General features: G+C 39.9%; 6 protein-coding genes across 8 annotated transcripts; 2 read left to right on the top strand and 4 right to left on the bottom strand.

Moving 5' to 3' along the window:
• Positions 1-210: 210 nt before the first annotated feature.
• LOC111595323 (ER membrane protein complex subunit 1) lies at positions 211-4,212 on the bottom strand. Its single transcript, XM_023308984.2, has 12 exons — positions 3,961-4,212; positions 3,262-3,904; positions 3,059-3,205; positions 2,690-3,002; positions 2,137-2,471; positions 1,880-2,074; positions 1,737-1,814; positions 1,472-1,673; positions 1,264-1,416; positions 1,033-1,203; positions 729-962; positions 211-653 (listed from the first exon to the last, which is right to left on the bottom strand). Exons 1-12 carry the CDS (start codon positions 4,065-4,067, stop codon positions 493-495), a joined length of 2,739 nt encoding a protein of 912 aa, XP_023164752.2. The 5' UTR covers positions 4,068-4,212; the 3' UTR covers positions 211-492.
• Positions 4,213-4,595: 383 nt separating this feature from the next.
• On the bottom strand, positions 4,596-6,845 carry LOC111595332 (amidophosphoribosyltransferase). Of its 3 annotated transcripts, none has more exons than XM_023309014.2 (2): positions 6,771-6,800; positions 4,596-6,699 (listed from the first exon to the last, which is right to left on the bottom strand). In XM_023309014.2, exon 2 carries the CDS (start codon positions 6,626-6,628, stop codon positions 4,994-4,996), a length of 1,635 nt encoding a protein of 544 aa, XP_023164782.1. In that variant the 5' UTR covers positions 6,629-6,699; positions 6,771-6,800; the 3' UTR covers positions 4,596-4,993. The 3 variants fall into 3 exon arrangements, with proteins under 3 accessions (XP_023164782.1, XP_023164764.1, XP_023164774.1); XM_023308996.2 differs by having other exon boundaries at positions 4,597-6,708; positions 6,771-6,845; XM_023309006.2 differs by having other exon boundaries at positions 4,597-6,637; positions 6,709-6,787.
• A 281-nt stretch (positions 6,846-7,126) lies between these two features.
• Positions 7,127-8,073, bottom strand: LOC111595283 (putative riboflavin kinase). Its single transcript, XM_023308939.1, has 3 exons — positions 7,984-8,073; positions 7,729-7,921; positions 7,127-7,653 (listed from the first exon to the last, which is right to left on the bottom strand). Exons 2-3 carry the CDS (start codon positions 7,811-7,813, stop codon positions 7,289-7,291), a joined length of 450 nt encoding a protein of 149 aa, XP_023164707.1. The 5' UTR covers positions 7,814-7,921; positions 7,984-8,073; the 3' UTR covers positions 7,127-7,288.
• Positions 8,074-8,209: 136 nt separating this feature from the next.
• LOC111595276 (zinc finger protein 420) lies at positions 8,210-9,776 on the top strand. Its single transcript, XM_023308926.2, has 3 exons — positions 8,210-8,787; positions 8,855-9,391; positions 9,455-9,776. Exons 1-3 carry the CDS (start codon positions 8,234-8,236, stop codon positions 9,735-9,737), a joined length of 1,374 nt encoding a protein of 457 aa, XP_023164694.1. The 5' UTR covers positions 8,210-8,233; the 3' UTR covers positions 9,738-9,776.
• A 390-nt stretch (positions 9,777-10,166) lies between these two features.
• LOC111595302 (39S ribosomal protein L19, mitochondrial) lies at positions 10,167-11,234 on the top strand. Its single transcript, XM_023308962.2, has 2 exons — positions 10,167-10,313; positions 10,369-11,234. The coding sequence occupies exons 1-2, from the start codon at positions 10,250-10,252 to the stop codon at positions 11,208-11,210; spliced, it is 906 nt and encodes a 301-aa protein (XP_023164730.1). The 5' UTR covers positions 10,167-10,249; the 3' UTR covers positions 11,211-11,234.
• Positions 11,235-11,288: 54 nt separating this feature from the next.
• LOC111595312 (protein unc-50 homolog) lies at positions 11,289-12,381 on the bottom strand. Its single transcript, XM_023308972.2, has 3 exons — positions 12,051-12,381; positions 11,621-11,980; positions 11,289-11,562 (listed from the first exon to the last, which is right to left on the bottom strand). The coding sequence occupies exons 1-3, from the start codon at positions 12,379-12,381 to the stop codon at positions 11,426-11,428; spliced, it is 828 nt and encodes a 275-aa protein (XP_023164740.2). The 3' UTR covers positions 11,289-11,425.
• Positions 12,382-24,236: the final 11,855 nt, after the last annotated feature.

Genomic DNA, 24,236 nt, shown 5'->3' with positions numbered 1-24,236 from the left:
AATTAATCAACTAGTAAAAAATGTTTGGGAAAACTTTAATTTATTAAAGTTAATAATAAAGAACCATGCATGTTTTAGTTGTTTTGGACAATTAACAAGAGAAAATTAATTATATAATTTTCATTGTTATTGATCATAACGGAAATAAAACTCCTTAATATACCATTGTCCTTACAAATGTTTTTTATTGACTAATTTGAAAAACACAATTTCAATGCTGATATTTTGAACTATGGAAAGTAAACACAAAACGAAACAAAAAATGCAATGAGAACTTTTTCAACAGCTAATTACTTGTTTGTTCGCTATATATATTTAATTAAAAATAATTGCCTAAGCTTAGAGAAAAAATTGTTATCAATTGCATTATTAGGTAAAATGCAGCTACTACAATTCATTCTCTTCCGTCTACTCCACTTTTCTTCTTGTTATTATTTTTTGGTCGTAGTACAAATTATATAAAGCAATTAGATATTCTTAATAGCGTCACTTCTATTTCCACGCCTGTTTGAGCAGCTTTCGTGACGCTAAGTGCCTAACAATTAAAGAGCCGGAAGTTAGAACGACCAGTACTATTGAAATTAATATATAGTCGAAATCCTCCTTCAACAAATCAAAAGTTTTTGAAGGCGCAACACGCGTCACGAATATATCTAAAGAAAAAAAATTATAAAAACCATGAATAATATTAGTGATGTACTGAACGTTTTTGCAAGCATTTAACTCACCTAAGCCAGTGGCTACGACTAGACAGGTACTCTCCAAGCCGCTGGGAGCGGTGTAGATATTACGCAAACGTGCAACCGTTTGGTTATAATTTATGTAATTCTCAGTGGGCAAAGGCAACTCCGGTATATAGGGAATGGCACCTTCTTCACGTCCTTGTGTTGTGGATGATATTGGACGACGTGGATCCAGTAGGTGCCAGGACATTTCGACAATGCCGCCACTAGCAGTGCCAACTATACAAAGAGTAAGAAAATTACAATTGAATAAACCCTTCGCACAGGATTATATAAAATGTAGTCTTACTTAGCACATGCTTGTTGGTAATGCCGCGTTCAGTGATTGTCTCGCGCATTGCCTCCACTATTGTGGGTATGATATAAGACTGACGCTCCACGAGTGGCATGGACGGTGCCTGCAAGGAACTCCACACGCTGTTGTTGGCCTGCGCGCTACCCTCATATAGTTCAATAGTAGCTGTTTTAAAAAGTAACAATTTCAAATCTATACTTATCATTTCTTATTAGTATTTCTTACTGATTTCCGTGCGTCGCACTTTATCGTTGAAATAAGAATAGGCTAACCAGTTCTCTGAGTGCACAATGTGCAGCGGCGCGCGAACCTTACGATGCGTCATGGAGAAGATGACGGATCCGGACACAACATCAATTAAATACATATTGAGCACAGCTGCATTAAAATAAAAAAATTATAACTTAGCGTTTTTTAGCTTGGATAAACCTACTTTTGTGAGTGGCATCTGGAGCCTGTGTAACGAAGGCAACTAAGTTAGGATTAATGTACTTATATAGTACTGAGCGATCCCCCAGCACACGACCCTGGGAGTGGACGTGCTCAATAGGATTCTTGCTAGCAACACTGATGATTTGTTGTTCTGAATTGTGACCGCCCAGACGAACATTCCAAATGGGTAAAGATGATAACTCCTGGAATAGTAACAGTTGACTTGTAGCTAACACGCTAATTATCCGCTTTTTTTGTCTACTTACGCCGCCAGCATATTTTACAAAGTAACCTTCGAGTTCAGCGGTCTTCAAATCGGCCGTGTACAAATACATACCATGCGCCTGCAATAATTAAGGGAAATGCGGGTTAAGTCATATCCAGTTGATGGATTAATATTTTCATTTACCAATGGAGTCGCATGCTTAGGCTCCACATGTACTTGGTTGGCGCCATCCAATATCAGAATGCCTTTAACATAATCGTCCTCTGTTTCGGATAGAAGCGCTAACTGTTTGATTTTATAGTTAAGTTGGAGGAGCCCGCCCTCGGCAGCGTGCCCTGTGATGGGATTAAACCGAAATAATACGCCATTGCCAGTATCCTAGAAAAGAGATTAGAGTTATTATGCTTCTCAAAAAGTATACTATATATATTTCAACTTACCACAGATTTAGCTACAATAGCACACAGAGGCTGAAGTGGGAAGTGTTTGGAGCTTCGCTGTACAATCAGTCGCATCTGTTCGGCATTTTCAAAGCCCGCCACATTGGGTAAATAGAGTTTCCAATGCTGTTTGCCGGCAATATTGTCAATGCCAAAGATTTTGCCTGTGCGTGTCAGCAGTACCAGCATCTTGTGAAGTCCAAAGGAATCACGGACAAGTCCAGCACGTTGCGTGTCCGTTGGTGGGGGACCCAACCCGATGACATGCAAGAACAGACTTTTAATTTGCAGCGCTTGCGTGGTAATCCGACGCATAAAAGCAGTAGCAATGTCACCTACGGTATCGAGAAGATAGATTTTGTAAAAATATATATGTATTTATATTTCTCAGATTACAGAAACTAATGAGTGTTTGTAATGTCTACGCTTTTGTAAATAGCATAGTTAATTCATGAGCAACTTACGCTTTAAACTGTTTGCATCCACTTTGGTAAGCATTAATAAAATATATGAATCCAATTTTTTTAAATGACAGCGAAAAGTAGAGACTTACCTGCTTTGCCCCTCATTTCGTTTTCAAGCGTGCCTTCTGTATCAGCTAAGGGTAAGTCTAGGAACTGTGTATCAATTACATTCGCCAAAGATTCCTCACGTGACCAACGTACACGGCCCTGTTGTACAGCAACAATGGATTCTGCGGTGGTGGTAAAAAGAAACAGACAATTTTTTCCGTCGCTATTGCGCTTGGATTTACAGTCAAAGGATCGAAGACTGGGAGTTCCATAGTGCTCAGCAAAGGCCACGCTTAGATGCAGTTCAGGTACCGGACTGCAGTCGTCCAAATAAACAGCATTAATATTAAGTATCTGAAAAATACGATTTATTAAAAACTTCTTATGGTTTTTTAGTTGTCATTACTTACGCTGTTGATCAAATCAGCATAGGCAATAACTTTGCGGTTATTAAAGCTACCGACGATATAACTATCGCTTGTAAGATCTGAACATATAGCCTGATCCTTGTTAACGCTAATTAGTTTTTTATCGACAATCAGTCCGCCATTTAAGCCCTGCAATTTTATGGTTTTAAATTATTCAAATTTTCTGTTTTTTTTTTTTAACTTACCGGCAAATCCTGGATATTGCTGCTTGGTTCAGCTCCTAATGATGTGGCAATCACCTGAGTGCTCTTAGCCACTAAGTCCAAGCTAATGAGCTGCTTTCCATCCAAGCAAATATAAAAGGTGCCACTGAGCAAACAACTCTCTGGATTTATCCAAGCAGCCATTATCTTGCTTGTGCTGCCAGTTGTGTGACCGGACGTTGCAAAATATGCGGTGACCTCAATGTGACTACGCCAGGCGGGCACCACATGATACAGTAAAGAATTGCTGTAAAACCAGACCGCATCTTGCGCTCTTTCCGTATTCAATGGCATTATAGACCATTCCCATTCGATTGTGCCAATGTTCGTATTCCAACCTCGCACCAGAGCTGGAGCATGCCCCTGCACAGTCATCATGTCGAAGCCTAAATGCGATCCCATTGGGGCAGCTGCCGTGTCACTGCTATCGTCAGCGAACCCACTTACTTGTAGCAGTTTTATGTCCCCTCGTGGCTTTTGCTCTAACACCTGGCGCCAAATAATCTCACCGGTCTTTGGACATAATGATCCAACCACTTGCTCATGCGTACTTAATAGCACACGCGGCTGAAAATGGTTAAGATCAACGTAAGCGTGCTTAAGACTGCCCACATGCACGCTTCGCCTGTTTAGAGGTAAAATGTTAGTAAACGGTCAATGTTCAATATTTGTGTCACTTGCCAGTCGAATTTTTTAATCTGGTCCTCGTACAGCCCAGAGCAGGTGCTCAGCAGCAGCAGCAATGAGAGTGAAATGAGCGTACCGGCAGAAGACTGTAGAAAATCCATTTTCGTGCGGTTTGCTTTGAAACCTTTTCTAAATTATATTAGGCACGAATTATGCGGTGACCGACACGTTTTTAAGTTATAAATTAATGAAAACGTCAGTAATTTGTGTTTTCCGTCATAGTAAAGGGGGATGAGACGACAATTTTTGCAGGGCTGCAATTACCTTGTTATATCGTTATCAAATCTTTTAGCAGACGTTGCTCAACACTGTTTAGAGCTATCGGAAAAATATCGAATAATTTAATTTAGCTTACTAACGGCTACAACTGAATTAAAAAATATTTTTGTTTATTTATGTTTATTTTGGAATATGTTTTAAACTCATTTTAGTCTACGTAATATGCTCTACCTTATGTTATTTACAGTTTTTCAATATTAACACCAGAAACATAGTTCATGTTTGTTTTCAGCTATACTTTATGTAATAGACAGATTTTCAATGTTAACACGTCAAACTAAGATCATGCCCGTTATTATTTGCGCCGATCTAGATTTGAATCGATGCATGGAAATTGCAGAGCACCTTGAATTGTATTATTAAGTTGCTTTCGAGTTGCTTGTGCTAAATGTCTTTTATTATTGGCATTCATAATTTATGAAGCTTATGAATAAATGGTAACAATGTATAATAATTGGCCAATCGGTGGCTATATTGATGGCTATTTCTTTTGTACAAAATTGTCATTTTTTTTGGGAAGAGTGCTTTTCACTGAAAAGCTACTACATATGTATATCTAAATTAGTATAAAGTGTATAATTTGAGCTTAAGAATTACTTTGTAGAAAATGGTGTAAATAGAAATGGATATGTGCTTCACAGGTGAGGCGTTAAATGCAAAAGTGCAACTACATAATTTGAGACAGTAATATTGAGCGCTCGTAGGCTTTATACTGCAAAGTTTTTGTTTTTCTTGAGACTGGGAGTGTTTACCAGCTTAGTTCGTCAGGCAATCCGCCAGGATATTCGCCCGTTAAGCAGGCGGTGCAATGACCTGTTGGCTTGCCAGATGCCACATGCTTACGCTGAACTGTTTGCACCAAGCCGGCAACACTCAGATATGCCAGACTGTCGGCGCCCACTTGACGGGCCAGTTGCTTGGCGTTCAACTTGTTGGCGATAAGCTCTTCGCGCGTGGGTATATTGATTCCCATATAGCAGGGATACTGTAGCGGGGGGCTGGCTATGCGAATGTGCACCTCCTTTGCCCCGGCATCACGCAGCAGCTTAATAATGGGGCCAATGGTGTTGCCGCGCACAATTGAATCGTCTATTAGCACTAGTCTCTTGCCGGCTACATTTTCAGACAGTGCTCCAAATTTCTTAGCAACGCCCAACTGCCGTAGACGGGTCGAGGGTTGAATGAACGTGCGACCAACATAGCGGTTTCGGCACAGAACCTCTGCAAACTCCAAATTGGATTCCCGTGCATATCCATGAGCTGCTGCAGTCCCCGACTCTGGTACTGAGCTCACAATATCAGCTTCAACAGGCGCCTCACGCCACAGCTGACGTCCGCACTCCAAGCGTACCGAATACACCATTTGGCCTTCGAAGATGCTGTCGCCTCGGGCAAAGTACACGTACTCGAATATGCAAAAAGCCATGCGCTTAAACTCTGGGCGCTCTACGATGTCCACAGTGCGGTAGCCTTCACGCGTCAGCTCCACAATTTCGCCTGGCTCAACCTCACGCACATAGCGTGCGCCAATAGACAAGAAGCCGCAGCTCTCACTAGACACCACCCAACCATCTGCTGGCGTTTCAGTGCTGTTGACTGCATGACCAGAGTTAATGGGCACAATTTTACCAATGCATAGAGGCCGATTGCCATATGTATCTCGCACAGCATATATCTTGTCCTTCAGCATAATGACCAGCGAGTAGGACAATGGGGCCAACATCATAAAATGCCGAATGCGTGCTGGCCAGTTGGGTCCGTCATGCTCAGAGACTCCCTCCGGTGCGCAGCAAAGGGATTGAGCTATCAACTCACTGTCACTGTGTGTAGATAAGCCAACACCGCGGGCCAACACTTCGCGGCGAAGAGATTCATTGTTGACCACCTCGCCGTTATGGGCCAGCGCCATAGCGCCATGTGCCGTGTGAACGACAAACGGCTGACAGTTGACAACCTCCGATGCACCGGCAGTGGAGTAGCGTGTATGGCCAATGCCCAAGTTTCCTCGCAACTTCTTCATAGAGTCGTCGTTAAAAAGGGTGCTGATCATACCCATTCCCTTGTGAACATTGAAGTTCTTGGAGCATTTGCCCTCGCTAGTTGCTATGCCAGCCGATTCCTGTCCACGATGCTGCAGTGCTACTAGGCCCAAACATATCACGTGACCAATGTCTATCTGGGTGGGCCAGTCGCCACAGGCAATTGCACCAAAGACTCCGCACTCATGCGTTAAACCGGTTAATTCCTTACTTTCAGCAATGGAGAGCGTTGTCGACGACAGCGTAGGCGAGTTGGTCACCACTTGTTGATCATGACCCTCAATACGCACATGCTGCTGTTGCAGTTGTTGTTGCGGCGTCGACACGTTGCTGCTGCTTAACATGTTGTTGATCTGCTTATCAAAGTGGGGAATGTTGTGATTGTTAACCAGCTGAGCTAATGCAAGGCTTTGCTCTGATTTACCTGTTGATTTATGCAACGGTTTTATACACATAAATCTTTGCAACAGAAACGCAAAAACTTACCGCGATCATTGACATAAGCCAAAGATCGATGATAATATCGATAGCTGTTTCATTAATAATATCGATATTTCTAATTGGTTCCATATGACATGCATGCCAGTATTAACGGAAAATTTGGCCTTACATTTTTTAGATCAAAATGTACTTTATTAAATCAAATTTCAACATAAATATTAAAAATTAATAAGTAGTACTTATAAAAAAATTAATAAGTGATATTGACATTACTAAATCATAAGAAATTGTAGAGTTCCTTGAGTGGTTAATCACATTTGTGAAAATTATCTTCCATAGGGCATTTAGTAGTCAAGTACTTCCACTTATGTATTCGGACGTGCCTGAAGTAAATTAATCAATCAAGTTTCGTCATAGAAATAATTCATTTAATTCAAAGTCAAATATTGTCTTAGTTACAATATCATCTGCTTCTATCTAACACGTGAATCTTGGAAATTTTAATCATTTAAGTACCTGAATGAATAACACAATCACCTTGAAGATCGAAATCAATGAACATTTTAATGCTTTGCTGAAAAGAAAGGAGCATGTTGTAGTTTTTGATTTTCTGTCGTGTCGAGTAACGCTTTTGCTGTTTCTATATCCGACTTTATCACTTTGATTAAGTCATCTAGAGAACTGAAGTTTTGTTCTGGCCTCAGATAGCCAACTATACAAATTTTTAATGTTTGTCCATACAAATCACAATCGAAATTATGCATTATATGCGTTTCCAAACTCTTTTCCTTGTTGTTGTAGAAAGGATTCCATCCCACACTTAGTACCATTTTGTACACTTCACTGTCGTTTACTTTTGCCCAGCCGTAGTAAATTCCCGTGTGCAAGGATTCGGGTAGCGATTTAACCACATCCAGGGAAAAGTTTGCTATCAATATACATAAATCGTATTTTATAGGGAATCGTTATGTGATCAGCTTATGAGATTTCGTTTGTTCCATACCTGTTGGAATGCCCAGTTCCTTAGAGCCACGACCAAATCCGCGAACGATTTCACCGCTGACATAGATAGGCAACTTATGTATCATTTTTTTTATTATATTATGTTACTGGTGTAGTACTTTGGTGTGTGGCTTGATGAAATGCGACTTATTGAATTTCCAGATTTGGCCTTGATCACGTTACTTGACAGGTTTCTGAAACAGTTCGTCAATTAATCATCATTTTTGGAGAGTGTTTTAATTACAACACCACTCACAAAACTGTTAAACTCCCCATTGCTGCTCGTATTATAAGCGAAACCGTGAGGGTGCAATCAGCTGTTAACATGACTGCAACCAAATCGAAATCGAATTTAAAATTATTTATCGATGATATATATATATGTGATACACGTTTTGTGTTTACCCGAATTTGTATTCATATACACAATTTTTCTGTGATATGAAATTTATTTTTTTGTATTGTTTTTAATCAAAAGCTTTCATAATATTAAACTTAATTCACAAATGGATCAACTTTGTCGTGTTTGCATGGATAACTCCGTTACATTGGTCGACATATTTGCCGAGCGGCAACAACAATCAACGGACCATCCGAGCCCGAGCCTGGCTGAAATCTTAAATGAATTTTGTGAGGTACATCAGGAAGATTGCCTACCGCAGAACATCTGTTTGTCCTGTGTACTTGCGGCACAGAATGCGTATAAATTCAAACGAACATTTGAAGATAATAAGCAGAAACTGCTAAAACTACTATATAGTACCAGATGTGCGGATAACAGCAGCGCATTGCCATTCGTGGAGGCAATCTATAATAATGACCGAGATGCGGTAAATTTGAGCAACGTTAAGGCTGAGCCACTGAACGAGGATGAAGCCGTTACCAATGAAAACGACGTACCCTTGAAAAATAAAAAAACCACAAAACGGCCCACACAAAAACGGCAAACATCAAAGTTGCTAAACCGTCGGATGCCACAGAGCAATGGCGAAAGACCTTACAAATGCAAGTTCTGCGAAAAAGGATTTGATCGAAAATATATTTTGGGACTGCACGAGAAGTGAGTGATTGACATCCTACTGTTTGTAGACAAAGCTAATCTTAAGTTTCTTACATATGCAAACAAGGCGACACACTGGTGAAAAAACTCATTTCTGTGACACTTGTGGTAAGGGCTTCATCCGAGCCCACGATTTAACCGTTCACACTCGTGTTCATACTGGTGAACGCCCGTTTAAGTGTCCCCAATGCCCGCGATCGTATGTACAAAACTACATGCTCAAGGGGCATATGCTTCAACATGCCCATAAGTTGGACTCTCGGGTGCACGGACAATCCAATAATTCGATCAGGAATGTTGGCACTAGGATCATTGTTCCAAAAATTAGAAAGCAGAAAACTAAGTCTAATAATGCGAGACAAAAAAACGAAAAAACGATAAATATTTTGGAGCGGGGGCTACGGAGTAGGATAGCTCCAGTTGCCTATGAAGAACTGGACATAGAATGTGAATTAGTAGACTTAGAGACGAATCCAATAGCTGAGCAGAAATCGAAAATAATTGAGCAAAATTTTAAACAAAAAACGACCAAAAATGGTTCTGCAATCATAAAGGGACGGCAGAAACACAGCAAGTCCAAGAGCGTTAAAGACCGCAGCAATAAGTAAGTGATTTTTTAAATTATGCTTGAAAATGAATTTCAGTTTATGTTTTACATAATTTACAGATGTGGTGGAAAACGCAAGACCCATTACTGCGAGACTTGCGGTAAGGGCTTCCCTCGCAGGTATGGATTGGTAACACACATTCGGGTCCATACAGGAGAGCGCCCGTACAAATGTCAATGTTGTGGCTTTGCATTTACTCAAGGACAGGCTCTTAATAGACACATGCGTAGAATTCATAGTGGTACCAAAGATTTGCTAAAGCCAACAATAAAGCGAGCGATTGTACGAATAGCGCGTATTCAATTACCTCCTCGCGTTTTGACTGTAAAATGTGTTGACTGACCAAATGTTATTTATTAGCATTATTCCAAATGTGTTTCATTTTTGTTTTATTTTCAATGATATTATTATTGATTATTAAATATTCCATTTGTACTGATTAGGCATAAATTATTATTTTATATTGAGTATAATTTAAAAAAAAAGATAATAAATGCACATTTTATTGAAACAACCAAAGCTGTATTTTATTCAGGTTTTTATGATTTGTGTGTTTTATGCAAATGAAACATTGATAAGAGTTAAACGAATTTTGCAACGCTTCCTTATAATTTTATTACTACAATTAAAGAACGCCTCATTTCTCACAATGTTGTTCCATAATGTTCCATGATTATTTTTGAAATGATTCGATAGGTGATTGCTTAAGTTAGGAAAAATCGAAATTGGAGCACATCTCATGTAACGTTGTTATTTCGAGTTATGAATTATTCCTCTTATCGATATAAATACGTTTTCGATAGAAACCTTTATCCATCTCTAATTGTGATTATCTAAACATTTTTTATGTTAAAATGAATATTAACGTTAGAATTCTAACTAAAAGTGTGGCACAACAGTATGCCTTCAAACGAATTGGTGAGTATCTATGATATTTTTGCTAAAAGCAAGCAATAACTTGCAATAATTTTAGTCACATTTTCTACTAAGCCGACACAGCAGGCTGCTGCAGCCGCAGTGCCTCAACAGCAAGAAGTAACTGGTTCGACGGTTCGCAGACCAATTGTGCCCGCGCACTATCGGTTTGTCTATCCCGAGTTTTTGCCTGATCCCAAAGTCGAATGGCGCAATACAATTCGCGAAAAACTGGAACGTCTAGATATGCTCGATCGTCGGCGCCAAATTGAGTTACCCGAGTTTTATGTGGGCTCTATTCTGGCTGTTACTAGTTCCGATCCCCATGCGGCAGGAAAGACAAGTCGTTTCGTGGGCATTTGTATACACCGTGAACGCTGTGGGCTACGTGCACGTTTTATTCTTCGTAACGTTATCGATCACCAGGGCATAGAGGTGGTCTACGAGCTGTACGATCCGACCATACAGAAAGTAGAAGTGTTGCGTCTAGAGAAGCGTCTCGACGATAGTCTGTTTTATTTGCGCGATGCACTTCCTGAGTATAGTACATTTGATGAAAATATGGAAGTAGAAAGTCTGGAGGAAGGAGCACCCGTGCCAGTTAACGATATAAAAGTGGTTCTCCGTCCACGGCCCTGGTTAGAGCGATGGGAACGTCAAAATTTGCTTGGAGTTGCAAACATTGAACAATATATAAAGGACAAGCATCGCAAATCTTCCGAAAAAGCGCAGAAGCCATGGGAAAAATACGATTTGATGAAGCAATACCGCGCGACCATACCGGAGGAAGAGCAAAAGGAGATCTTCGCTGAGGTGCACACCGAGTTGCACACCTTGGAGCTACAGCGCAAGCGCAATAAAAGGAAACGAACTTTCGTCAAACCCAAGCACCTGGCATAGATAATCCAAGTCACTGCATTTTAACTTGTAGTCAAATAGAACTAAAACATACAAAAAAATGAGAAATTGACTCTTTTATGATGGGAAGTCGAACTTTTATGCATATATATTAACATGGATTATGCTACAGTAGTTAGTATTAGTTAGTCATTATTGTAGGGGAGCGCCTAGCAGCTAAAAAGCAAAATAATTTACAATCCACATTACTAAACCAATCAATATACACGATATTTGTAGAAGTTTACAAACGAAATTGTTGCATTCCAGCCAATGATTGTAACAACAAGATACAAGAGAAAGATAATGGGCAGTGCGATGAGTATGAGGCGCGTATTCTTCAAATGTGGAACACCTAAAAGAGGGTATGAGCAGAAATTAGTTGAGATATATCTGTTGAGATTTCAACTTACAGTTATAGCCCAGGAAAGTGATGTAAACGTAGTAACTCATACCCATTAGCCAGAATGAGTTGCCCAGGAATCGCGATATAAACCATGTCTGACTAATCAGCCAATTGTAAAAGAACAACTGAATGAAGTGCAAGAGCATTAAGGGTGGAAAGAAGGCATTTAAATGGACATCAAACGCGTAGCCCCACTCAATATCCGGCTCCAGATTATTGCTGCGCAAGAAGCGATTTGTAACCAACCAGAAGAATGACGCAATTATGATGCCAACAAATATGCAATCAATGAAAACCACATAGAATATAAAGGAAATACTTTGCCAAATGGACAGTCCAAGTACATATGCAAAGCCCAGGGAGGTTACTGAAATCAAAAGAGGGATATCATTATTTAAAGCTTTCAGTTTTAAGTGTTCAATTTCCTAGCCGTTTACCGCAGAGACAAATAACCAACAGCACTAGAAATGCGGGATCATCACGCGCAAATTGAGATTTGGTTTGTTTCCTGTAGTTGAAGTTTCTATACACCTTTTGGGGCGCTATAAACAAATAGATCATTTGCCAAAATGCAAATTCAAAGTCCATTTGATTGAATTTGATCAAGCGTCGTAGATATTTGTAGCTCTTTGAAGTCGCCGAGAGGCAATCCTTGCGATATCCAACAGGCGGAGGCAGCGGAGAATGCAGCCGGGACGCGCTCGAATAGCCAGACACCACGGATGGCGTTGGAGATGTTGTGTACTTAACGTTACTATATTGGCTCATTTTTCGTGTTATTAAAAACTAAATATGTAAACGTAGTCTTGCATTTTTGTCTGCAAAAACAGCTGAGTGGTAGTTTAGAGATGAGAGAGAAATTGATCGAATTACGATAATATCGGCATGTTTGACAATTAAGGATATCGATAGTAAGAATGATGCGATTATAAATACATTTAGTGTGGCCGAATTTGTTTAATAAAAACCGCCAAAGCATATTTATTGTTTAAGACTCAAGAAGCTTGAACTCAGTTTTTGAGCTGATTGATTTTAATACATAAGCGTAGCTTGAAATCCTTTAATGTTGTAGGTTCATGTCATTTTGATTTTGTAAACATTGGACTTATGAGTAAACAAATATAAACATTTTTTTATTTTCTATACTTATTTAAAAATGTTTTATGGAAATATCTAGCCCAGTTTAGGCTATTATGATAAAAAAAAATAAATTTTAACAAACATGTTTGTAATCAATAATACATTTAGCTTACATATGTTAGACTTTAAGGAGCAATTTTGACAAAAAAACCCCTCTCTGAAATACACGCTAAACTCCCACAATTACTGCGATATTTCAATAGAAATATAAAGTTTCAGCTGCCACAATTAGGGCAGCATTGAAGGCATTTTTCAACGCTATGCGACATCAAGGGGTCGCCCAATGGCCAACGGTCAACTGATCAGCCAGCCGGCAACGGCCAATTTATGGTGCAGAGTCTGAGCAATTGCAGATGAAAAATAAAAAAAACAATAAGCAATCTTTATCACATTTATTGCAATGCCCTTTGGCATTGACAACAGGCCAGGATCCCAACATAAGCATAAGACAAAGGCAAGCGGGTGCCAAGGGAAAAAGGAGATGGAAAATCAGAAAAGGTCAAACAATGACCGGCGCATGCACAAAAGGAGCAGCATGCGCGCGCGCGCGCTTCAGACGGACACATTCTGAGGTCGTCTTAGAGGTCAACTTTGGACTTACTTAGGCATGTTGCAGACACAAGCGTTCCATTCTGAGCGAAAACTCCATTCAACTTCCCGCTGCTGCTGCCGCTGCATTGAGTTTTCACTCGAGACAGGGGTTGAGATTTTCGATGTATAAATGTTTCTCTCTCTGTTTGTCTTTACGATTTGAGTTGAGTTACTCAGACTTCCACTTGGGCGATCTATCTATGTCCACGCAGCAAAGGACATTTCCGGATTGCATTCAATTGTCATATTGCAACAATTGCGCTTTTTATTCCTGCTGTTTGTGTTTTTTCGGATTGCTTGTCACCTTTTCTTTGGCCGATGGTTATTGGTTTTTTAGATCATGTTACGTTCTTCTGTTTGATCAATAAATACAACGATCAATGTCACGACAAGACAAATGGGCAAATTTGCCAGGTATTGAACACAGCTCCCTTAATGCGACGGCAGCCGTCTCGACTTGGCGCCCATAAAAATTAAACGAAAATTAAGCGTAAACACGAGAATTCTGTCACATAAATCCCCCCGGGCAGATCACAGCTTCGCCCTGCACCTTGCCTTCAACTATTTTTAGTCCTTGTCGTAGACTTGGGCATGAGGTGCTGCAGCTGTTTACTCGTTCGCTTCCACACATACATACATCTGCAGGCTGCAGTTGAGTTATGCGCCGCTGAGGCCGCTACTTGATTAACACATGTCCTGCGCTGGCCATGCGGGCGTATCCCTGACACGTAATTCTTCAAGCGTCAAAAGGGGCAGAGCAGCCGCCGCAGCCGCAGCAGTCACAGTAGTCGAAGCTATATGTTAATGCTTAGTTTGTTGATGCTCTTAACTCATTCATTATGAATTGGAGGTGCTAAGTATGCCACATGTGTGTGGCAGCAGCAGCAGCACCAGTTGAATCTCTGTAGAAACAGATGTAAGGCTAAAGCTTCGCTTTACAATTCTTTAAAAGTACTCAAATATATTTAAAGAATATTTTTTTATTTTATAAGGTAGGTAGCCTCAAGCCTGAGCTTTAGCCTGGCCTACGAATAAAGAACTAAGAAAATAAATTTAGTATAACTTGCAGATGTTCCTGGTTGGCCTAGCACTAGCCTTAAGTACTTCTTAAGTACTTATGTAATTCGTCAAAGACAGCCTACAGATCAGATATGTATCGCAACATCTTGAATAAGTGTTTTATGCATTATGAATAATCACGCTGCATATTTTTCAAAAATTGTCAACCGCAAATTTGTTATATGCTACACCCCACGTACTCTTCATGATCCACAGAGAATGCCACAAGATTATGATCATGAGTTTGAAAAATCGTCAAAATACAATAAATTGATGCGAGTATAAAGAAAGTATTCGATCATAAGACGCAGAAGTAATACACAAATCCTAAAGGAAATCAAACAATGACGCCACGAGCTCGAGGGAGGATAAGAGTCGAGGCCAAGACCGTGATTCGGGGTGAGGCAATGTTGCGCGTGCGCAGCGCACGCTCCCATTAAATGTTTACGCTATTACGCTCGCTAAGGAGCAGGCAGCCAGGCAAGGAATTTAAAGGACCCTCACTACGACCCTCGCTCCGGAAACACACAAATCTTGCGCGCCAATGTCGCGACCCTTGATGGCATTTGGCTGCTGCTGCTGCCCTTTGCGCGCACGCTCAAGATCTATAGCCCTGACCCTGGTCTCAATGGCAACCCCGAGGTGAAGTTCAAATATGCATTCACATTTTCTAGCCTCACAAATGATTTTCTTATGCCTGCTCCTTTGGGGATTTGTTTTTGTTTCTGCAGAAGTGACATTTAAATGAGCGCGGGGTTAAGTTAAGTCCTGGTTCGCCGCCTGCGATCCCGTTTGACATCTGCCCAAACTGGAGTTATGAAGTTATGCACTAATTTCTGGCAGTTTTTAGTAATTTTTCAGCCATGAAAATGTCTTGCCCCTTGCTCTAAAAGATGTGTTAAAACTTGTCCCTCTACGTGCGAGCACAGCTGTGTGTGGGTTCCTAAGATTTTTAAGTGCTTCCTATAACAATAATTAAATATTCTGTTGAGATAGTAGAAACCCAGTATTGTATTTTCTTATTGTATTTTTTAATGATTTTTATTCAGATTTGGAAAATGGTAAATTTTGTTTTAGCTATTTTTGGCGCTAGACCTTCGAATCTGCACGAAATTGCGCTCAAGTGATATGATTTGGATAATCGATCGATAGAGAAGTCGTTTAAGCTATAAAAGTATATATTATTGGTATGAAAGTATAAACTTTGACTGAGACTTTCAGCAACATGTAATTGAAGAATGTATTCCATATAAATGACATATATCAGCCGCATAAGATTTTCATATAAGCTAAATACTTCTAATCTATAAGTTATAGTTTCCATTACAGAGTGAAAGCTTATCTTAAATTGAAGAAGGAATCAAAAACATTTGAAGTCTCGAATATAGTTGGTATTCTGTGTCGCATTTGATCTCTGCCATTCCTTGATTTCCGCTGGACTTTAACGGCAATTGCACGCTCATAAAAACTATAGATTATTGATATGTATAAAGACATCGTTCTATAGTGAGCGGATTCCGATTTCATGGCCATCGGCTTGTATAAGGCAACAAGGGAGACACTGTGAGGATCGGTCCAATTAGCACAGGACAATCGACGACTGGAGAAAGATAAAAAACTTCACTTCAACTAATCCGGTCAGTGAGTGATTGGCGTGCTGCGGCTCAGCCAGGATCTGCTTGGAGATTTCAATCGGCAAATTGTTGCATGAATGGAACTCGAATTCAGATCGCCGACAATATGAAAATGTCACGCTTATCGGTGCAAACAACGGGCGATAAGGACGAAGACCAGGCAGGAGACGGCGAATGAGGTCGGCAGTTGCCTTTGGCTAATGTTGTGGTTGAACTCAAAAGGAAGTCGAGAACGATGGCTACACCTAGAGCCCAGTTTCAGTTTCATTTTCAGCCAGTTGCAGCCTTGGTCCTTTTTGTTTTGTTTTTGTAGCCGCCGCATGCTGCCTGCTGCCTGCTGCTTGTCAGTCGAAGCATTGCCAGCACCAACGCCAACGCACCGGGCAGCGAGCACATGAAACCGGATGAAACATGAAAATAATAACAATATTCGTTCGTATCCTGTGCCAGGATATTGGCGCGCTGTCCCATTCAAATCGTATTTTCATGACAACAACGAACAGATTTGCGCCGAAATGAGATGCAGGCGTTGCTGCGGCTGCTGCTGCTGCTGCTTATGTCCCGTGGTTTCTTTTCTCCTACTCCTACTCGTGCTCGATCTCCTCCGAGCTCAGGCCGCGTGCTCGTCCATTTAGCATCGTCATTGTGCTGGCGAGCGTTATTTGAATGACATTTGAATTTGTGCACAGACCTGAACAGCTATTCAAACTCCATTGTTAGCCGCTGTATGGGCGGCAATTTGCTGCAGGACCGATTGAGGATCTATTCGATCAGCATTTTATACGATGAGTTCATTATGCAGTCAGAGCAGCAGCAGATGATGTAGCAGCAGCAGGCCAACGCCTAACGAACAATGATTAGAATAACGGAATTCTTTAAAATTAGCAAGGAATCCATGCGGGAGAAAGTAAGCAAATTGATCAACTTTTCATAAAAATAATCTAACTAAAAATAGGTATCAAATTAGCGATTAGCGAAATGTCAAAAATGTTAATAAGTGCAAACGTTTTTTTTTAACGAAATAAGCCTAAATCTAAAATTATAAGAGCAAAATACCGGAAATTTAGAAAGTAGGAGTTCAAGGTAAAATTAAAAGTCAATTTTTTAAAGGTAGACTTAAAGCCGGGAATATTGGATTGTAGGCAACGAAATTATGCTTAAGCAGTATTCAAAATTATTTTGATCTATGGAAATAAAAAAAAGTTAAAATATTTGTATTGCTCTGATTAGGACTAGTTCCCTTGGTAGACCTCTTATTTGGGTGACAAAGAGTCAACCAATGTAAAATATTCCTGAAATTAAGAGCTCTTTGTCTAATTGAAGGCATTCTCAAATTATTTATGCTTGATATCGATCTTAGTCGATTTCACCAAAATGAAAAAGTTATCGATTATCTGCTCGTACCAATTGACATCTGACTTATGATGTTTTTAGTATTTATCTCTTTTATATTTCAAACGAACTATTCAACTTATTGACTTGGTTACTTGTCCCGATCAAGATACTTTATTTATACCATATCTCCTATATCCTGTTCACTCAATTGCAAAGTGAATTCAGGAAATATATAGTTGCAACATTTGATTCTCACAAAAAATGCTAACCACGCCCATGTCAGGCACCCTTAAAACGCTATGCCCTCCACTTCAAAAGTTAATCACATAATACACTCCAATTACCATGTCAATTTTTTTAACCCCCCAACCACACAAAAAAAAGGAACAAAAAACACCCTAAAAAGTGCGTGATAAGTGGCGCTAACAATCATATTAGGGGTGTTTACGAGACTCCTCGATTACAACATAATTTAAAAAAAGAAACATGGCAGGCGGCAAGGGGGAAGCAACAGGCAGTGAACAAAGGAGCACAAAAAAACGGAAGTTGTTTTTTTTATGAAGTGCCTTTTTATTGGTGGTTAATTTGAGAGCGCACTCGATATGATGAGGGTAACTCGATGAGGATGATGATGCAACAAGTTAGGGGAAGGGTCTGAAGGTGATCATAAAGAGAAAAGATTAAGCAAGGGTTCCTCTGCGGCACGGGTTATTTATAAAGACGTGCGACAGTCGAAGGGTTTCTTGAAGAGCATTGCTTTGATTGCCCAACGTGTTGAAAGGGTAAACTCATCGGCGACTGTTGTATCTGTTGCAGTTGTGTTATTGTTGCTGTCGAACACTTTTTCAAGTTCAATGCCGGGGATCTTGTGGTGGCACGCTTCCACAGATGCACCGTGTAATCCCCGAGCGTTGATTGGGCCACCATTAACTCTACTTACGTGCAGCTGAACAATACGAACGAGGGGAGATCTAAAAATAAAAACAAATAATTTAAACTCTTTTCGGGCACTCGCCGAACTCGTTTTATTTTCTTGTTTTTATTGGGCGCTGTTAATTTTGGATTTTCCTACCCTTGCTTTATATTGCATAAGAAGTGGATAGGGCGGGATGAAAGCTACGTCTGTGTGTGTATGTGTTCGACATCTTTAAAAATATAAAACTGTTATAATGTGAGAACGACAGAAAGGGGGATACATGATATGAACTATGAGACGCAAAATGGCGGCAAAGTAGGCATAGTTAAGATACTCTATATACGTAATGGTACTTACTAAAAAGTAGATTACAGTATGCTCAGCAGTCTGGACATCCGAAACTAGAATAGCACTAAGACGTTAAGTTTTCCGGATATTCCAATACAAAGGTAGGAAGTGCTCGGTACCAAGAGAATATAAACTGGTTTTCGATATTGTTTGGTTTCTAGACACACTTATAGAATACGTAACACATAAATTATACGAATTATCTTAACTAGAAGAACTGAAAAATGAAAAATGAAAAAAAAAAAACAATACTTAATCAAATAATTGCTGTTTTATTTACTGGGTACTCATAAAGAAAACCCTTTTTCAAGGACACAAAGTGAAATTCAGTTTTTCTTGCGTTGCTTCTAAAGTCAGTTGCAATTTAAGCTTAGAATTTGGGTAACACTTGGTCTAACTACTAAAAATAGATTTATTAATTAAATGTTTATTTTAATTAATTAAAAATATATGATTTATTAAAGGACTTTTAATATTTGAGCCACTTAGTTAGAAGATAGATATACCTAATAGAAAGTTTTTCGCTAGAGAAATGGGCGACTTTTGTGTTTTATCTGTGCTAAGTTGTGGCTGTAACTGATAATATATGTTGTGTATTTCTTAAGTTCTTCATTACGTAGTCACTGCTGTTCCCTGGATGCTATACTTACAAGGCAATGAAACTATGCAATTGTCGTGACTAATTAATCTCGGCTTGTAATAAGTGCAAGCTGGATCAATCAACGCAGATGTTCGATGCTTCGACTGACAGCCACCACCGAAAATGCTTGTGATTTGTATAAAATGTTGAGCAGAAAAAAGGGTTAAAATGTCTAAAAACAACACCTCATTCGGAGGGTACGCAAAATGCTTAGAATATTGGCATGAAAGGCAATGAACTGAGTTCGTTGCGCTGCGGCAAAAATCGATGACATTTGAAAATGTGGCAAGCTGAGATTTGGCCACAATTCAATTGAATTAGTGAGCAGCTGGAAATTGTGCTTGGGCCCAGACAATTGAATGAATGTGGGCAAAATATGTGCATCATAATGGATGCACTTCACATAGAGCAAACACAAACAGACGACAGCTCTGATGGATGCGGTTGCAGGCGCAGGCGACACCTGGCTGATGAGCAAAAGGCTTGTGACTTGCCTGCTTTGCTATTGGCAGGGGGAGTTGCACATTCCAGTTGCACCGTGCCACGGACCTTAGCTCAGCAGTAACTCAAAACCCATATCCGCCCATCAAATGTTTAATGTCTTGATATGTGAGCAGCGGTGACAACTTGCCACGATTTTTGAAGGTCCTGGAGAAGACGGTATCATTTAACACCTGTAAGTTGCTCTAGCCTGATAATGATACCTCGTCGGGGCATATCTAATTGCTCACATTACAGAACTCCAGCTGACATTTGCACTTCTGGCCGCACAAAGACCAATAAGTCGATCTCGAGACCAGACCCAAGTCTCCAGATGCCAGTTCCATTCACATCTTGTCCAAGCAAAAGTATCTGTTACTGAAAGATACAAAAAACAACTACCTGTTTTTTATTCACATGGCAAAAAATAACAGAGGGTAAAACTGGCAAAAAAAATATCGATTTATTCGGCACTGAGCATTGTGAAAAGGTTTCTATAGCTGCTGCAACCCTCCCTGAGCAGGGGATGTTTCCTCTACCCACCCCATTTGTAGCAAATGCAGTTTTTCTGCACATTTCAAACGATTTTTTGTGTGCGTTTTTTTCTCATACCTAATTCGGGTTTGTTTTTTTTTTCTTTCTATATTTTTATTGGTCGTAATCGCGTTTTTTATGTGCGAAGCGTGAAATTGCTCGCTTCCGATTGTGTAATAGGCGTTTTTTGACTTTTTGATTTGTGCTGCAAACATTTTGATTGGTTCATTAGGATCAGGCAAGGGGATGTGATGTATGCTGAAAAACCTCTCATATATGGGCTAACAAATCATAGAAGACTTCAAGGAAGTGCAGATATAATGGATAGCAGTAGTTCTATTAGTATACATGGTCATCATCATTAGGTCATCTAAAGCCTAAATATTCTTAAATATCAATAATAATTTGTATTGGGCTTATCAACTTGCTGCACACTCTTCTTTTTGCAGACGAATACTATCCCAGGCATCTACGATTACTCTGTTGACTCGCCGACATCTGCGTCGCCGGCCTAGCGTAAATATAGTATCTAAGTAAAGGCTGCAAAAAAAAGAAGAGAAAAAATCGAAGCGTGTGTGTGTATGTGTGTAGAGAATACAAGGAAATCGAACTCAATCGAGTAGCCCACACAATTTTTATTGTTTGTGCGCGGCAAATGTAGCAAACTGTCCAAACGAAGTCCGCCAACGGCTGTCCAGTCCTCAGGAGTGTCTGTCCAGTGCAAATAGTTGAGGACAACGCCACAACGAACTAAGTAGGACGCGTGTGCAACCCCCACAAACACACACACACACACACACACACACACAGACACAGACATAGACAGACTGAGGCAAAGGGCATCAGGCACACGCTGCTGTCGTTTATTTCGACTTCCTTTTTCTCTATAACGGATGCTGGACATTATCGATGGCACAGCCAGTCGAAAACAACAACAATGAGATTTTTTTGTTCCATGCTGCATGCATACGAATAGATGTATATGTATATGTATATGTATATATAAATGGCTATGTATATTTTTAACCATTGTTATTTTTCGTTAACTAAAGTGCCATCAGGGGCAGATGTTTTTTCTATCTTCGAAAATGTTCATCATGTAGGCTATTCTAGTTTTCTATCTCCCTCCCACTCCAACACAAATATACATACGTATAAATATATACATATATATAGGTATAGTCCTAGCATTCCGATTTACATGTAAAGAGTGGACAGTGTGGAACTATAAACATTTCTTTAATGCTGAGTGGATTTGGTGTTTCTTTTTTTTGGCCACCTCATTGGGTTAGCGGGTGTCTATGGCTGTTGCTACCTTTCAATATCATCCACATACATGTGTGTGCATGTATTTACTTGTCCTGCAGCACCCGCCCTGCGCTTGTATTCAGTTTTGCATATTTATCGCAGAGTGTGCTGCAATTAGTTTTGGTTTTTGCACTTCAATTGAATTCGAATTTGAATAGCGCACTCATGTAGGTAGGATGATTAGTTCCCCAATCGGAATAATGGAATGCCCAGAGCGACCCTTAGATGGCATCAAAGCTTTGCATTAGTCGCACAATGAGTAAATCCAACAATTTTCATTTTCATTTCAGTTAAATGCACTAACAGATATTTCATTATTTTTCTTTTTTCGGCAATTACGTTTTGTACAAATCATAATTCCTTTAAAAGTCGACAATATAGCACTATAGTTAAACTGTTCGATTTTTCGCTTTGTTTAATTTTTTCAAATAATTATATTCTTTATACCGTATAACTTCGATTTCTCCAGTCACTACCAATAGCAACCAATGTCTCAGATCTGCAATTGTTTCTGGTTTAATTTGGGGCGGCATAGCTATAGAAGTTATGTTTCCAATTTCTCTCACTCATAGGAACGTTATATAGAAGAGGTTCACAGTAGTATATCTGCAAAAGACTGTGGAACGTATTAAAAAGATTTTAACACTATAAAAGGAGGATATGAATATCAAGCGTCGTGATGAACGAATATTGCATAAAACCAATATACTCTTTCTGATTTTGTGAGCAAGTATACAAAATGAATTTATATTTGTGCAGATATTTATGATTTTGTGTGTGATTCTGGACAGCACTCACTCGATATAGTTTGTTTGTTTAATTATCTACTATACTCATTGTTTCGACTCGTCTTTCTGTTGTTTATTACCATTAAAACAGTCAGAAATTTTGTTTCTTTATTCTAATAAATATAAAACTTTAAACAAGCAGACGAGCACAGAAAGTTTCTTGTATAAAATATTTTGAGTTGAATGGCCACTAAGTATTTTAACAACTCCTCTAAAAATGATTTATGCACGAAGCCCATGATAGGATGCTTATTTAGTATTATTAAGTATTTATTTTTGGAGTATCTATAAGCGATACACATAACTTAGCTCATGCCAAAACACTCACCTGGCTAACGCGTAGGCAAGGCATCTTTAGGCCTGCTTGTTAACGGAGCCTATTTAAAAATTTGTTCCACCTACCACACGGGAACTGGTGAACGGACTTTGGTCAGCTGTTGGACTGCTTGAAGAAACGAAAGTTGGTTTTCGGACCGTGCGCAATTCCAGTGAAAACTGTTTACAGAAATAAATTATCGGCTATTCAGCAAATCCTTCGGCGTGTGTGAGCTAGGATTGGTTTGCATGCTATTGGGATATTGTTAGGTGCCGATAGCCGGCAGCATATGACGTCATGCTCAATGGATCAGAGCCAAACCATAATTGGCTACAGATGCTGGTCCAAGGCAATTTTGTAATAATAATGTGTAGACCTTAACAATTCAGTTCGTCTCGTCTCGTCTCGTGCCCAATGTGGGCGCCGTCGTCTCTGCGAAATGGCAGTCAACAGCTCATCGGATCAGGCGGCAACGGCTGTTTGATAAGGGCTCGAGGTCTCAGATCTGGCAGGGTGTATTGCCAACCATCCAGCGTCTCAGGGTCCATGGTCAAGAGTAGTTATAAATGGTGAGTGTATCGTTGGCATTTAACGGCACCCTTGCGTGTGTTAATCAACTAAACACCCACACAACATGAACTTCGGACGCTACCCCATCCCTACATGCACTACCCCGCTATGTGGCATTACTTGTTCGCCCCTACCCTGTTGCCCATGCAGCGCAGGCTAGTTTTGCCATAGTGAAAAACCTTGTAACACTTTTCGCTTCAACTTCGAACTCTGTCGAATTATTTCGGAATTGTTAGTTGGCTTATTTTTAGCTGCTGCGCGTCTGACGCGTCTAAAAATGGCTACCCACACCCTAACCCAAATCCAGCCCAACCCAACCCCAACCCCAATCCAGACTCAATATATTCAATATGGCGTGCGCTCTGTGGATTTTTTTGTAGACTTTATTGTAGTTGTCGTCGCTGCCGTTGTTGTTGATGTTGTTGCTAGTTCCGGGGGTGGTTCTGGCTGTAAATACCTATTTTATGTTCAGCCCTGTGGGAGATTTTTTCGTGGCATTAATAATACTTTCATGTTTACCATTGTGTGCTGGCTGCGGTTCTTATGTAGATTGTAGGATAAGCCACACGATATATTGCATTTATATATGTATATATGCATGAAGGGTAACAACAAAATGGAGGCGCTTAATATCAGGTTTGATGTTTGGCCAAGTTCACAAAAAAACAGCTATTTTTATCAGTTTTCAATGGGGTTTGATGTTAAGTTTGGTGCAAAGAAGGCGTGGCAAACCTCTTATAGCATATATAAGCTCGATCTGAGCTGAGTCGATTTTACCATGCTCGTCTTTCGCCCGCCTGTTCGCCTGAACGCCGCGATCATGGGAACTACATAAAGTAAAGACTTAAAATGTAAAATTTATTTTCCTGTGTACCATAAGCGGTATGAGCCTATAACTTTTTTTCGATAACTTATCATAGATTTATATTAGTTTCATGGAAATGAAGTAGGTTATTGATGACTT

This window comes from Drosophila hydei, unplaced genomic scaffold, assembly GCF_003285905.1.
Source record: "Drosophila hydei strain 15085-1641.00,03,60 unplaced genomic scaffold, DhydRS2 tig00000063-arrow-pilon, whole genome shotgun sequence".
NCBI classification, from domain to species: Eukaryota; Metazoa; Arthropoda; class Insecta; order Diptera; family Drosophilidae; genus Drosophila; species Drosophila hydei.
Note: the sequence above shows the minus strand (reverse complement) of the source record. Positions and strands in the feature narration are given on the sequence as shown.